The 13,064-nt window shown below is 50.4% G+C and overlaps 3 protein-coding genes across 3 annotated transcripts; 2 read left to right on the top strand and 1 right to left on the bottom strand.

The window, feature by feature from the left end:
- Positions 1 to 86: 86 nt before the first annotated feature.
- BDP55DRAFT_556211 (acetyltransferase) lies at positions 87 to 689 on the top strand (the record flags this gene model as incomplete). The annotated part of the gene is made up of 1 exon (XM_060569564.1): positions 87 to 689. The coding sequence occupies one exon, from the start codon at positions 87 to 89 to the stop codon at positions 687 to 689; it is 603 nt and encodes a 200-aa protein (XP_060427527.1).
- A 5,125-nt stretch (positions 690 to 5,814) lies between these two features.
- On the top strand, positions 5,815 to 6,321 carry BDP55DRAFT_520405 (C2H2 type zinc finger domain-containing protein; the record flags this gene model as incomplete). Its single annotated transcript, XM_060567764.1, has 1 exon — positions 5,815 to 6,321. A coding segment is annotated over one exon (507 nt), but the record flags the coding sequence as incomplete, so codon positions are not given.
- Positions 6,322 to 7,624: 1,303 nt separating this feature from the next.
- Positions 7,625 to 10,021, bottom strand: BDP55DRAFT_730339 (uncharacterized protein; the record flags this gene model as incomplete). Its single annotated transcript, XM_060579678.1, has 2 exons — positions 7,625 to 9,841; positions 9,902 to 10,021. 2 exons carry the CDS (start codon positions 10,019 to 10,021, stop codon positions 7,625 to 7,627), a joined length of 2,337 nt encoding a protein of 778 aa, XP_060427525.1.
- Between the last annotated feature and the right edge of the window lie 3,043 nt (positions 10,022 to 13,064).

Raw genomic sequence — 13,064 nt, 5'->3', positions numbered from 1 at the left:
TCCAACGTTCAGCAAACACCTCACAATTCAGTTAACAACCACCGACTCACAAATCTAAGAGTCTCGAGACAACGCCTACCTGCAAAATGGCCGCCACGCAAGATCTCCCACCCGCAATCCTCACCCTCCCAAAAGCAACAATAAGACCCTACCACAAAACCGACGCAGCCGCCCTCTCTACCGCAGCAAACTCACCCTCCGTATCGCGCTTCCTCCGCGACTCCTTCCCCCGCCCCTACACCATCGCTGACGCAGAGTCCTGGATCGCGTTGAACTCCAGCGACGGCGGCGCGCCGGTGTATAACTGGGTCATCGCATGTCCAGAGACTGGTAGGCCCATGGGTAGCATCGGACTTGTGCCTGGGAAGGATGTTTATGCGAGGGGGTATGAGCTCGGGTATTGGCTTGGGGAGGGGGATTGGGGAAAGGGAGTTATGGGGTGTGTTGTGCCTGCATTTGCGAGGTGGGTTTTTGAGGGGATGGATGGGGGGGAGGAAGAGGATGGGAATGGGAGGAGGAAGGTTGAGAGGGTTTGGGCGGGTGTTTTTGAGGCGAATAAGGGGAGTCAGAAGGTTTTGGAGAAGAGCGGGTTTGTGTTTGAAGGGAGAGCGAGGAGGGCTGTTGTTCGGGATGGGGTTGTTATGGATGAGCTTTTGTATTCTGTTATCAGGGACGACTTGGCAAAGTGAAGGTGATACAGTGGTATGTTGCTCTGCATTCAATTACTTACCTGGACTCTGTGCCATAAGAGGTCTCCAGCGCACACTGCATTCTTGGGATACTGGCAAACTCTAGTGCTAACTGGAGAGCCGGATTTGAGCTGCTAACTTATGTGGGAAAGCAATGGAGATTGTGTTTCTAGAGTTGGAATATCCCATCAACTGCTAGATGGCGTCACTATATCCGTCTCCAGTCTTTTTCCAAGTTTGATCTATTTTGAGATTATTCATAGGCGGATATAAGGGAAATAGAGCAAAATTAGAGTAAGCCTGGAGACGGATGCAGTGACGCCATCTAAGGTAGCAGTTGATGGGATATATGTATGTGGTAGAGTGGGGCTTTCAGAACCCTTCTCACGATTGGTTAGAGACTCCTTGACATCTGAATTGAATATAGTCTGAAAGGAGGAGAGTAATTAGTGCCTGCGAGCCAGGAGGACGGGCTCCTAAGCTAACATAAGGTGACTGTTGGTCGACTATTTGCAACCAATCCAGCCAAACTATCGCCCAAAAAGGAATGAACTAACCAGTTGATTATGAACATCCTCAGTCAAAAAGTCAGCTGGAGGGTATACTTTGAGTGTATTGCATTAAGCAAAGTGCTGCTTAAAAGACAAAGGATAAAAGTGTGGGCGTTGTTCCGCACTAAATGGGGCAACTGTTCATCATACTGCTTTACCATACCAACATAAGTCAACCTGACCAAGGCTTCGTAGTATTGATCTCTGATGATGGCAAGCATACACAATTATTGGCTAAAATTCGTTGAGAGTACATTCCTAAGGTAATCACAAAAGCAATCGGCGTAGAAACAGAGACGAGCGGAATGAGAGATGAGGCAAAGTTTATTCAGAGAAGGAAGCAGTCTAACTGAGCCAAGAGATACTCAATGAGGGGTTTGCAGTGTTTCACGTCGGCTAGGGCGGGGTCTCAGCGTCTATACCGAGAGCATTCCTCTCAATCTACTTCTCTCTACGAGCTTCTGAATTATAGGTCCAACAAAGGGCCCGCACGCTTTGCGTAGTGATTTCCCATTGAATGCTGTAAGGCATCAGCACACAGGTCTCCAGTGTTCTCCAACAGCGATGCCTTTTCTTTGGGTGGGTACACAGGTAGGTATCAATACGGGACTAGTACGGATTAATGAGAATTTATATGTAATTCCTTATTACCCCAAGTGACGATGTACTGACGCCATTCAGCAGGGATGGGATAGCGGTCTCGTACGGCACTATGATATCTGCTGGGAAGCGCTAGTGTTATCAAGTAACGACTTAAATATCGCAGTAGCACAGATGATCCTCATCGCCAAACACTGTGAGACGAGTACCACCGTTTTTGGTGCATCAGATGCAAGAAGCTCACAGAATTCGGCACGGGAAGATGTTACGTGTTATTTTCAATGAAACGGTGGAAGAAACATTCCTCAAGATATGTTGAGGATATTGTGCTTAGCAGAACGCGCGAAGCTATTACTGCTTCAACGTTTAGACTCTGACTCTGGAATTCTCAAAGACATCTCAGGGGGCATGCCCAACTTGACTTAAGATAACGGAAAAACGCCGAATAATGAAGCTGTCAACAGCCTTGTCGAGACAGGATATAATCGTCTATCTTACCGCTGTCACCTCATTAATAGATAAGCTATAATTCATGCAACATCACGTCAGAATCCCGGATACTTTTCAGTGCTTTTCAGGGACTTAAAGGCTGTATCAGCCCTCCAATGAGCCGTGACCGCCAAGACGGCTTGCGGGGAGGAGATGCCGTCAGTCTCTCGGCAAAATCCGAACAAGCCATCAGAAGATCACTGCTCAGCAAGTCTAAACCAGTTCCGACATCGTATGGCCCCGCTGATAGTGATCCAGCTAGGCTCGAAGACCTTCGATAGATCCTTGCTGAGTAGGTATCGTCTGGTCGCCGGAGAACCGAGGTGCGTCGCCAAACGGTTCCATGGCGAAGTGCAGGCTAGTATCTGCCGTGTTGGCTGGCTTCTTGGCAACAAAGAAAGTTTGATTCCAGATTTTAGTTTAGGGAAAGAACATGATTGCTCTGCTAGAGTACATTATGTGTCATATTATCCTCAAGCATGCCATTTATGTAGCAGTAAATTACCTGACAAATAACCGCTCATCTCGTAAATGTTAGTACGATTAGTGAGAGGTTGAGTGAAGCAGATGAAGGAACAAGAGAAAGAAATGAAGGAGAGAGGAGATGAAGCGAAAAAAGGAAGAAGAAGACATAGATATCAAGGAGGCGGGTACCTATACCAAAGCTCATTGTACTAGTTATCTGCGTTGAGCACTGGACTAGTTCTGAATGTTTAAGACGTCTTCTGTGGCCTTTTTGAGGTGGTCGTAGAATTACGACTACTGTACTCCTGGGTTTAGAGATGCAAGTAAGTATTTATTTGCAACGAAGGAATCCAAGATACTGAAGTACCTACGATAGATGTCTCAGTTGGTGGATTCCCAGAGTCGGATGAATTGTCGATCACACTAAGTTTCTGCGGAAACGAAGACAATATTCGCAATAGCACGAAGAGCTGTAGCCTACCTGGTCGATGTTCTTGTCGAGTCATTCCAATGGTATCAACACATGACTCCAGGCTAGACCATTTCGAGAAGCAGCGAAAACACAACACCGAAAATCGTCAAGACCAGGGCACGTTGCAAACCTCCAGGAGAGGCAATCGATGATCAGAAGCTGATGCAGCCGTTATCCAAAAACAGGTTGGAGATAATTCTGGCAACTTGCCAGATGCAACTCGAAACTCTACACGACTTAGACAAGTGACTTGAGCAGGGCCCCCCAGTCCATCAGCGGGACTAATGACAGCTTTCAGGAGCCAGTCGCAATGCAAACCACCCGCATGATCCAATAACGGAGCAGCCGTTAAGTGCAACGTCCGGGCTTACAGGCCCCCCGGAGACCGGATCTGCGAGGCCGTGGCCGGACATCGGACGAGAATTTGCAACTGCCGATGTCTACAGAGGCTAGCAGGCGGAACCGCCGTACGCAAGAGACATCACGAATCTCTCGTCAAACCGCGTGAATGTTCGAGAACTGCTTACCACGTCCGTCCCATCATTTTGTACTGACTGTTCCACGGATTCCGCGAACTTGAGGCCGGCCTGAAGTTCGGTCTCGCGTGAAAGTAATCTAGCTTCTCCAGGACGAATTTCCACACGAGTCTTATCACTGGGTATTGCTCGCATAAAATGCTCTGATATGGAGCAAAAGATGGAGGTTTAAGACTGGTGTGTCGGCATTTCTTGGGCAATTGGCGGGCCCATGTAGGCCATGGTTGGTTGGTCCAGTGGATCAAGTGAGGGGAGGAGGAATGGCTCTCTGCCGATCATACTCATGGATACTAGGGGGACGACACAGGTTCTAATATGATAATGAACGGTCTAAAATCATACGTCAGTCTTGCTGAAAAGAGCACAATTGTGTAAGTAATAAGCGTTTATCCAAATCTCGCGGTCTTAAATTTCTCAAAAATTGCACACGTGTCGCTCAAAAATCTCTGGCGTTCTCCCTCTATGTAGTTATTGCACCTCTTATCCCTTGTCTTCATCCAAGTGACGTAGCGCCATTGTGTGAATACCATAGGCATTGCCCGTCGACGTAAAATGCGAAACCGAACTTTTGGCAATGCTGGAATTCACATCCCTAAGCGATTGCGGCTAACCTTTAACATCTTTACTTCGACTCGTTCCCATGTACTCAATTATACCAATAGCTACAGGGAACCCCAGCTTGAAGGGTCCCAATTTAGCCAATGTACCCGCTTCCTACCTATTTTTTCTGACTGTTAGCAGGGCGTATCTGTGCTGCATCGATGGCTTACTGCTTGATTTCTCCTGAATTTCAATCTACTGCCAAGAGCTTTTTGGAACATAGCAAAGTTGAGAAGAAATTGAGAATAGAGTATCTGGAAGAAATATATTGGCTCGATCCCTAGAAGTTCCGGTTAATGCAAAGATGATTTCCTTGTACGCAATCAAGTTCAGTGCTACATGGAGGGAGGTAAAATGGTATGTTCAAATAACGAAAACGAGTAAGACTTTGGCACGAATTTGATTCAAAAGATTCCACGACTTTACCTTCTTACGAATGAGCTGATGACGGAGAAGAAGCACATTCACCCAACAGCTTCCAGGACCAGACAGTTGTGCCCGTAATCAACGACTTCCAGTAGATTACCTTTAAGCACTAGGCGTAATGTGACAGGGTTCATTATTATCAGGACATAGAAATCTCTTCTGCCTCAAGTCGTTTACGAGCTTGAGTGTATCACTGTGATGCTACGGTAGCACTGCCCTCGGACTCGAACCCATCCACTCGGGGGGGTTGAATTCGAAGCCCTACGCGAACACACTGACATTAACAGGGGCTTTGGCCTTCATAGTCCGTCAAGCCGTGGTACTGGGGAATCCAAGCGCCAATTCACGGGGGAGATCCCGGACCGGGGGAACCGGGCCAGCACATTCATGGGCACACTGCTTGGTAATATAACGACGAGACTAAAGTAGTCGCCGAGTGGCTGCACCCACGCTTTGCTGCCGACAACTTTGCCCAGGTGTTACCGGGGCCGAACATCTCGGCGGCCAGAGCCTGGGTGCCGAGAGTTGTGGGAGCTGGGTAGATCCAGTACGTACTGCTGAAACAGCGACCCCAAAATACTATACCGGCGCGGTGCTATTGACAAGGGCTTTACAATAGAGTTTATCACCACCCCATATATATCACGGCTGACAATTCCGTCGCTTCGTCTGGTAGGAAGATTTCTTTAACTCGGAGCTATCGGCCTCTTTTTGACATTCATCCGTTGCGGCCATACTTGAATGAATCGTTTATCACTACCAGTTTCGAGATAATCCAGTGAATGACAACTTTTTCTGCAAGGCACGACAAGACCACAAGCAACATGGAGCAGCCGTATTTGCAGTACGGCCACAGCCATATCAGCCACAATGAATTGAGCCCCTACCCCGAGGCTGAGCCGCGAAGCATGGAATGCTCATACAGCATCGGACCGTCCAGTTCTACCTACACCGGAGAATGGTTTCAGCCCACGTTGCACTCAGATTCCATCGCCCCCATTTACCAGCCTTTGCCGTATCTAGGCACGACCTCCGGCGCCATGCCACACTACGATCCCAATCATCTGGTCGAGGCCAGTAACACACAAATACTCACGCACTCAACACCACCGATGATGCAGGTAGCGGTGCCATCACCCAACTGGGACATTCTAAGCTCCAGCGAAGGGTCTCAGAGCCCGGCAGAGGACCGCGAGGAGGAGGTCTGGGAGCCGGAAGACCTCCGTCGTATGGGCTATCTTGACGCCAGCGGCAACTGGCGCTGCAAGTTTGAGGGGTGTCGATCCTCACGCGTGTTTATGCGTGCTTGCGATTTGCGGAAACACTTTCGTGGACACGACAAGTACTTTTTCTGCACGGAGAAGCCTTGTGCAAATGCTGGCGTGGGATTTGCGACGAGGAAGGACTATCAGAGGCATATGGGCTCCCACAGGCCGACTATCAAGTGTCCTCATCAAGATTGTGGGAGAATCTTCAGTCGGAAAGACAATATGGTACGTTATGGTAGCCATTACTTGGCCTTGCATTTCTTAAGATCACGAGTTCAAACTTTTTCTAGGATTTTGTGCTAACAAAACCTGCAGAGAGAACATTTCAAAAAGATTCACTTGCGGTTGCGAAATAACTTGTTTCCTCGGCCTTGCCGCCGGCCTCGTCGTGGCGAACGACCAAAGTCTCCAGTACTGAAGGTCGAGACTGAGTAATTTGGAGATCCAACTAGTTGGCGTTAAGGACGATCATTGTATGACACAAAGGGGTTTTCATCACCAACAGGCGGCAAAGTGTTTGGAGAATGGGAGCGTAATCAGTTGCATCGTCTACTTGCGTGGTTTAGGTACCACGGGAACCGAGCACAGAGCCATGAGAACAAATTACATAAATAGAAAGATCTAAAATAAAAACGTTTGATTGACAGGTTTATGCGACCGTTGAGATTGTAGCGTATAGCCCTACGTTGACATTTCTTGCGCAAGGCGTCAGTCCTCGCCCCCTGCCCGTTCTCCCTTGACTTGGTATTACCAAAGGTAAGGGAGACAATCGCTTCGTCTCGTAGGATCAACTTGGAATCGCGTCTCTGGAATGAGCTTTCACTTGTTTCACGCCCGGCAATTACAAAATGCCAGATTCGTTAACTACGAGGCACAAGTTGCGTGCTCCCGGACTCGGACCTTCTGGGCCTGGAAGGCCTGGTCCGAAGATTGGCGGCAACTTGTTTACCACCAAATGCCAGAATCGGATATGTCGAAACATTATGTAAGATCTGATTAACTTTCCATTGGTCCCAATTCCGTCCGAAGTCAATCACGGGTTCGTATCAAATGCCCACCCTTCTTTTGGTTCCGCTCGAAATCTCCGACTTGTTTGACATTGTCGGCGATAATTAAGCGAGCATTGTTACAAAGGTGGCTGAGGAGGAAAAGGGTAATAACCCGCCGGGTAACGTTTAATCCGAATAGAATTTATTTTTCTGAACAGCTTCTAGAGCCTTTCTCCGGCTTAAGTTTCCGGCGGCTGATTTCGGCGACGTGCCGATAGTGCTTTGCCAAATAGCGGAACTGCACTCGGAACACTTCGTTATAGGCAATCGTATCCACAGGTTTGATCTTACTGCAATGGTGATCTTACAAAGTGACGGATAGTTCCAAAACATTCGTAAGATTCTTCATTGAAAACAACAAATAAACTGACTCTTAGCCCATGATATTTCCACATTACACGGATCAAACCAAAGAGATGCCATTTCGTGATCCCAGAAACCTCGTCGATCCATTTCCTGAGACCTCCGCCAAGTTATGGCTATGAACATTCCATCGCCGAGTCTCCTGAAGGGAGAGCAACAACATATTCCAAGCTAAGCTTCACAGCCTTGCCAGCATTGAGCTTAATTTGCCACTCTACCTGACCTTGACGCCCCTTCATTGTTGCTGTCGACTGGCCCCAGTCGACGTCTTGCTTACTCTCGCGAGCGGGCTGCCCTGTGGAGACCCCTGATCCATCAACAACAAGTCCCTTGGGTGCCAAGATATCTACTTTGAGACGCTCGTCCTCCGACACAGGAACCTGGTCAAGCACAACCAGCGAGACGGGTTTACCTGCCGAAGCACGAGAGTTGAACACAGTAATGCTGCGGCTGTACACGGAGCTGTTCTCCTTGGAAAAGAGTCCAGTCGTCGTTCGTCGGACGTCAACCTTGGGGTAGTTGACCTTGATCGCAGGATCAATACCAAGACCGAGAGAGAAGACGTCACCGGCGCTGCAGCGTGGCAAGTGGGTGCGACCCATGAAGGTGCCGTCGAGAGTGAGACCTGCTTCTGCTCGAAGCAGCGTGAGCCGACTGCTGTTGCGGATTCTTGCTTTGAGGTACGCGACGGGCTTGTACTTTGCAATGATTGTATGGCTGAAGGCAATGTTGGAGAAGTTGAGACGAGCGACACGCTGCTTGGATGCCGTCGGGCGAGGTGGCAGCGTCTTTGTGCCTGGAAGGTCGTAGGTCGTAGTGAAACCCGTCTCTTCAATGCTAGACTCTTGGAAAACGATGTTATCGTCTTCCTCGGAAGCTTCGGATCCCATCTGTTCCTGAATCGGCTCCTGAAGCCTTGGTGCTTGTGGAGGAGCTTGCTGCATTTGTGCCATTTGCTGTCCCTGTGCCATTTGCTGCATTTGCTGTTGTGCCTGCATTTGCGCCTGCATTTGCGCTCGCATTTGCGCCTGATGTTGTGCCTGTGCAGCCTGTCCTTGCCCTATTGCTGGGTGCATCATCCGTCGTGGGCTCTTCGAATCCTGTCGAAGTACCATGAGACTTTGCTGGTAGGTTGCTAGATCCGCGGCACTATTGCCGGCATTGTTGCAGTCTACGCCGAACAGATCGTTGCGAGGTCTCTGAGGCTGCGCCTTTGTCTGTTGAGCACGCCACCAGTCACTTCGTTGCTGGCGCTCTTCCCGACTGGAAAGGACGTCTGTCCCGGCCGCATTGCCTTCTCTCGGTGCCAACTTGATGTTCCATGGCTTCAGCGTGGGTATGGCATTCTCGAGTCCGGCAAACGTCGTCTGGGAAGTCGAAAGAACGACCTTGCAGTTTCTCCATGTTTCGGAAGTCTTATTGGTGATGCGGGCGTCGTAGCACAATATCCCCATGTTGTTTGTAGTGAACAATTGCAAGTCGTAGCTCGGAGCCCAGAACGCGGAAGAGGTGACATACGACAAGGAAAGATCGCAGATGACGTCCTTCCCCTCGTCGGCTTTTTCAGACGTTGATGTCCAAGCCTGAGCCGTCTCACTCGACACTGATGTCCGACGAGAGGATGTTGGAGTGAAAGCCGCCACTTCGAGAGAGACCCGGACAGAGTAACACAACTTGGGCCAGAAGCGCTCCCTTTCTGCCTGAATTCGTGCCTTTTCCTTCTGCAGCTTCGCCTTCTCCCTGGCATCCTTCTGCGCCTGCCTGTCCCGCTCCTTCCGGGCTTTCTTCATAGCACGCGTCGTCTCCGCCGCCTCTCTTTTCTGCTTCTTGACGAGCCGAGTTTCTTGCTCGAGAAAGATGCTAAGGCGTTTCATGTTGTCTTGTCCGCGAGTGACTCCGGCTACGTGGTCTTGAAAAATCCGATCTCGCTCGGCCCGGTAGGTTTCGATGCTGTCGGCGATGTTGATTCCTTCTTTGCTGTCAAGTGAATTGCCGTAAGCGTCAAGGATCTTGAGACGACTGGCTGCACTCTCGACTGCTTCTTTGGCACTCCGCTCCTCATCTCTAAGTTTTCTGATTTTGACTCGCACCTTATCGAGGGCGGAAGGCTCTTCGTTTTCGTCTACGTCTTCTTCTGGTTCTCCATCCAATTCTTCGTGTGCATCCGACATTTCGTCATCAGAGTCCGGGTAGACATCTTGGAAGCTCTCGCGGTTGGGAACAAACTCAATGGCAATGTCAGTTATGATGGCTGAGCCGGTCCCGTCTACCTTGATTGTAGATTCATCCACAGTTGGAGTCAAGCCAAAGATGGTGATTTCGTTAGCGCCGGGCTAGTTACTAGGGTTAGCCAGGGGACAAGATACCGATACATGATACTTGTGTGTCCTCACCTTGAGTTGTATGTTGCGCAAGTCTCTCACAACTCGGGCACTATTAGGATAGAGTGTGACGGATCGAGTGGCCAAGTCTCGCACATGGTACTCCTTGTTGTGAGCCATGTCTGACGACATGTTTACCGGCTTTGGTGGCCTCGCTAATAGGAGTAGTGCTTTGGCCGCAGCGGGGAAATCAGAAAGTCTTGATTAGGCCCGGGAATATTTGGTGAGATTAAATGACAAAAGGGGAGGAGGTGAAGAACCGGTTGAGTTGAATTGATGCCGGAGACCAAGACTGAAATTTGAAGGGCATTCGTATGATACTTATAGTTGTGGCGGGAGGTGGGAACGAGGCAATGCAAACCAGCGGCCAAGACAAGGGTGGGCGCATCCTGTTGCCTGATGAGCAAGACAACTGCTGCGGAATTCCATCGTCTCCTCCGCTCAAACTTTCATCCGATAGCCAGGAGCTGACAGGTGCTAGAACAGGAGTTTATTCGTTTCGGTGGCCATTTAGACCCAGACTAAAGTCTGCAAATGTCAGAACCTGTGATGCCTTGGACTGTAGGTGGTGGTCCCTTTTAGTTGATCAGATATTATCCATAGGGAAGAAGCGAATTGCTGCGTCAGAAGCCACAATGCGCACGGTACGGTAGACAGGGACTTATACATCAGCGTACAGAATGATAACCGAATGATCTAATCAGAAATACTATTTAATTACCTTCTTGGTCATAGGTACGTGACGTTCCACGTCCAGTTCATGAGCGTTTCCCACCGTACGCTGCGGTTGCCGCATCTCTGAGTCAAGTTAGCTCAGCCAATCAGCGGCTTCGATTAGTTCTGCTTAACCGCGGGAGGTCTTCATCGCCGAGTCCCTTCTGAAAGGTGTCCAGGCCGAGTGAGATGATTTTGAGGTAAGAAAGCGCAGAGTTTCTCTCATCAAACTGCGGTTGCTTTGAAGACTTCAACTATGATCCATACTTGAGATTGGCAAGGAGCAAACTGGCACAAATGTTGCTGCGAATTAGTGGATTTTGCCTTCAGACAACACAGCTGCTTCCATTTGTGTAGGAGATCCAGGTACTAGCGGCTTGCGCGAAGACTAGCTTCAAGTTATAATCCTACGACATAGCGCGGCATCTCTTTCTCATTATTGGCCTATTCATATAGGTCATGACGACTCAATAAGTCTAAATCTTCTCTTCTCCTTTCCCACCTTAGACAAAACCCAACAGGTCAACACTATACTCCATGCCATCAACAAAATCCGCCGTCGACATTATTATTCTTACGCCGTTACTCCTCCGGATTATCACGCAAATATGCCCTATAGAAGCATCGCCATCCCAGCTAAAAGACTGACAACCACCGCAGCCGCGGCAGCGTACCCAGCCCCTACTCTCCCGGCGTCGGCCATGACGTTTCCACTAGACGTCAAGAACGGCTTCTCCGCGACGACGCGGATATTGTCGACGAGCCGATCTTTATCGGGCGTATATGTCGACTCCACAAAGTTGCACTCCTTCATGATGAAGTCCAGGTCTGCGTACTGTTAGTTCGTGTCTGAAAACTAACCATCTCCACTCCTAATTGTAGTGTGAGGAAAAGAAGACTGTACTCACTATTCGCCCGGTTTCCAGTCTTCCGGATACAACTCTGGCACAACCCAGCCAGCAACTGCACATCAAAGCTCTTATTTGAACATGTGCACTGCTTCTCGGCTTCCTCACGGTCGTTGGGCGACTTGTTGTCCGGCTGCTTCTCCGGTCCGGGACCCATGATGGGTATGGCGGCCGGGTTGCTCATAGACGCCTGAGGAGGCTGAAGCTGCTGCGGTGGTGTTGGCTGGAGCATCGGGGGTGTGGTCTTCTGGGAGGACGACGGAGATGGTTGCTGTTGCGGCGGTGGTGGACGCTGAGGTTGCTGCTGTGGAGGCGGTTGTTGTTGAAGAGGTGGTTGTTGGGCTGGAGGTTGCTGAGGCGTGGGCCTTGATGTTGATGAGGATGGAGGGAGTGGTGGTGGCTGTTGCGGTCTCGGGGCTGTGATTACCGGAGGCGGCTGGACCGGAGGCGGCGCCTGTACGGGAGGAGGAGCCAGAACCGGGGGCGGAGCTTGTACCGGAGGTGGGGCCTGGACGGGTGGGGGTGCCTGCACCGGTGGAGGCACCGGTGGCGGCACCGGTGGCGGCAACGGAGTGGGTATTGTCGGCGCCGACACTGTTAGGAACACAGTCGATGTGATCAAGACAGGCACAGGCGGCGGTACTTGCGGCGGAGGATCTATCGAAGGGGTCGCTTGTGGCGGAGGAGCCGGCACCGAGGGTGTAGGCGTGTTCTGGGCATCCGGCGTACTCGTGCTCAGCGGAATCTCCGGTGAGGGGGCAGCAAAAGGCAGCGTGGCAATGAAGACGGGTGTAGCGTCCACGGCCGGCTGTTGCGCATCCTGGGCGGGTTGCTGCGCATCCTGTGGAGGTTGTTGTGCAACGTTTGTAGCTTGAGGTTGTTCTAGGCCGGGAGTCGATACCTCGACTGCATCGTTCTGGTTCGGTCGACGATGATGGTGACGGCGTACGACTCCGTGTGCGTCTGCTGGTGATGGTCTCCTTGCTTGTTGTCTCTCTGGCGGCGGTCTGTGTTGTGGCGTGTCGACTTTTCTCCTCTTTAGTCTCTTGAGCTCGTCGAAGCTGTTGTCGACGTCGCATTTGAATGTTAACTCGACGATGGGGCCGCATATTGTTGCGCATTCGACGGGGACGTCGTCGACTTGAACTTCTCTGGCGCTCGCTAGCACGGCGAGGCCCGAGAGGACTAGGAATGATGCCTCTGCTCCCCTCATCTTGTACAATGAATTCTCGGCAAGGCACCAAACAAAACCCGTCGAAGTCGATGATTAGGTATCGTAGGACGGGTAGGATAATCTACTCCTTTCGCTCGCTAGTCGCAGAATAATGGCAAAGTCACGATACAAGCACGCACAAATCAGTAGGGAGAAGATCATCCGCACATCATCCAAACAGAAAGATACTCCAAGCCCAACACCTATATCAGACAGCCACATCTCTCCCTCCACGTCGTTCCTCACACATCAAAACCTCAGACTCAGGACGCAGCCGTCTCCCGCACACAGCAGACATGGATGAAACGGCAGCTCAAGCTTCAGAAGGGAAAGGAAAAAA

This window comes from Colletotrichum godetiae (genome assembly GCF_030913485.1).
Source record: "Colletotrichum godetiae strain CBS 193.32 chromosome Unknown BDP55scaffold_30, whole genome shotgun sequence".
Classification (NCBI taxonomy): Eukaryota; Fungi; Ascomycota; class Sordariomycetes; order Glomerellales; family Glomerellaceae; genus Colletotrichum; species Colletotrichum godetiae.
The sequence above is the reverse complement of the archived record's forward strand: the minus strand, read 5'-3'. Positions and strand labels throughout refer to the sequence as shown.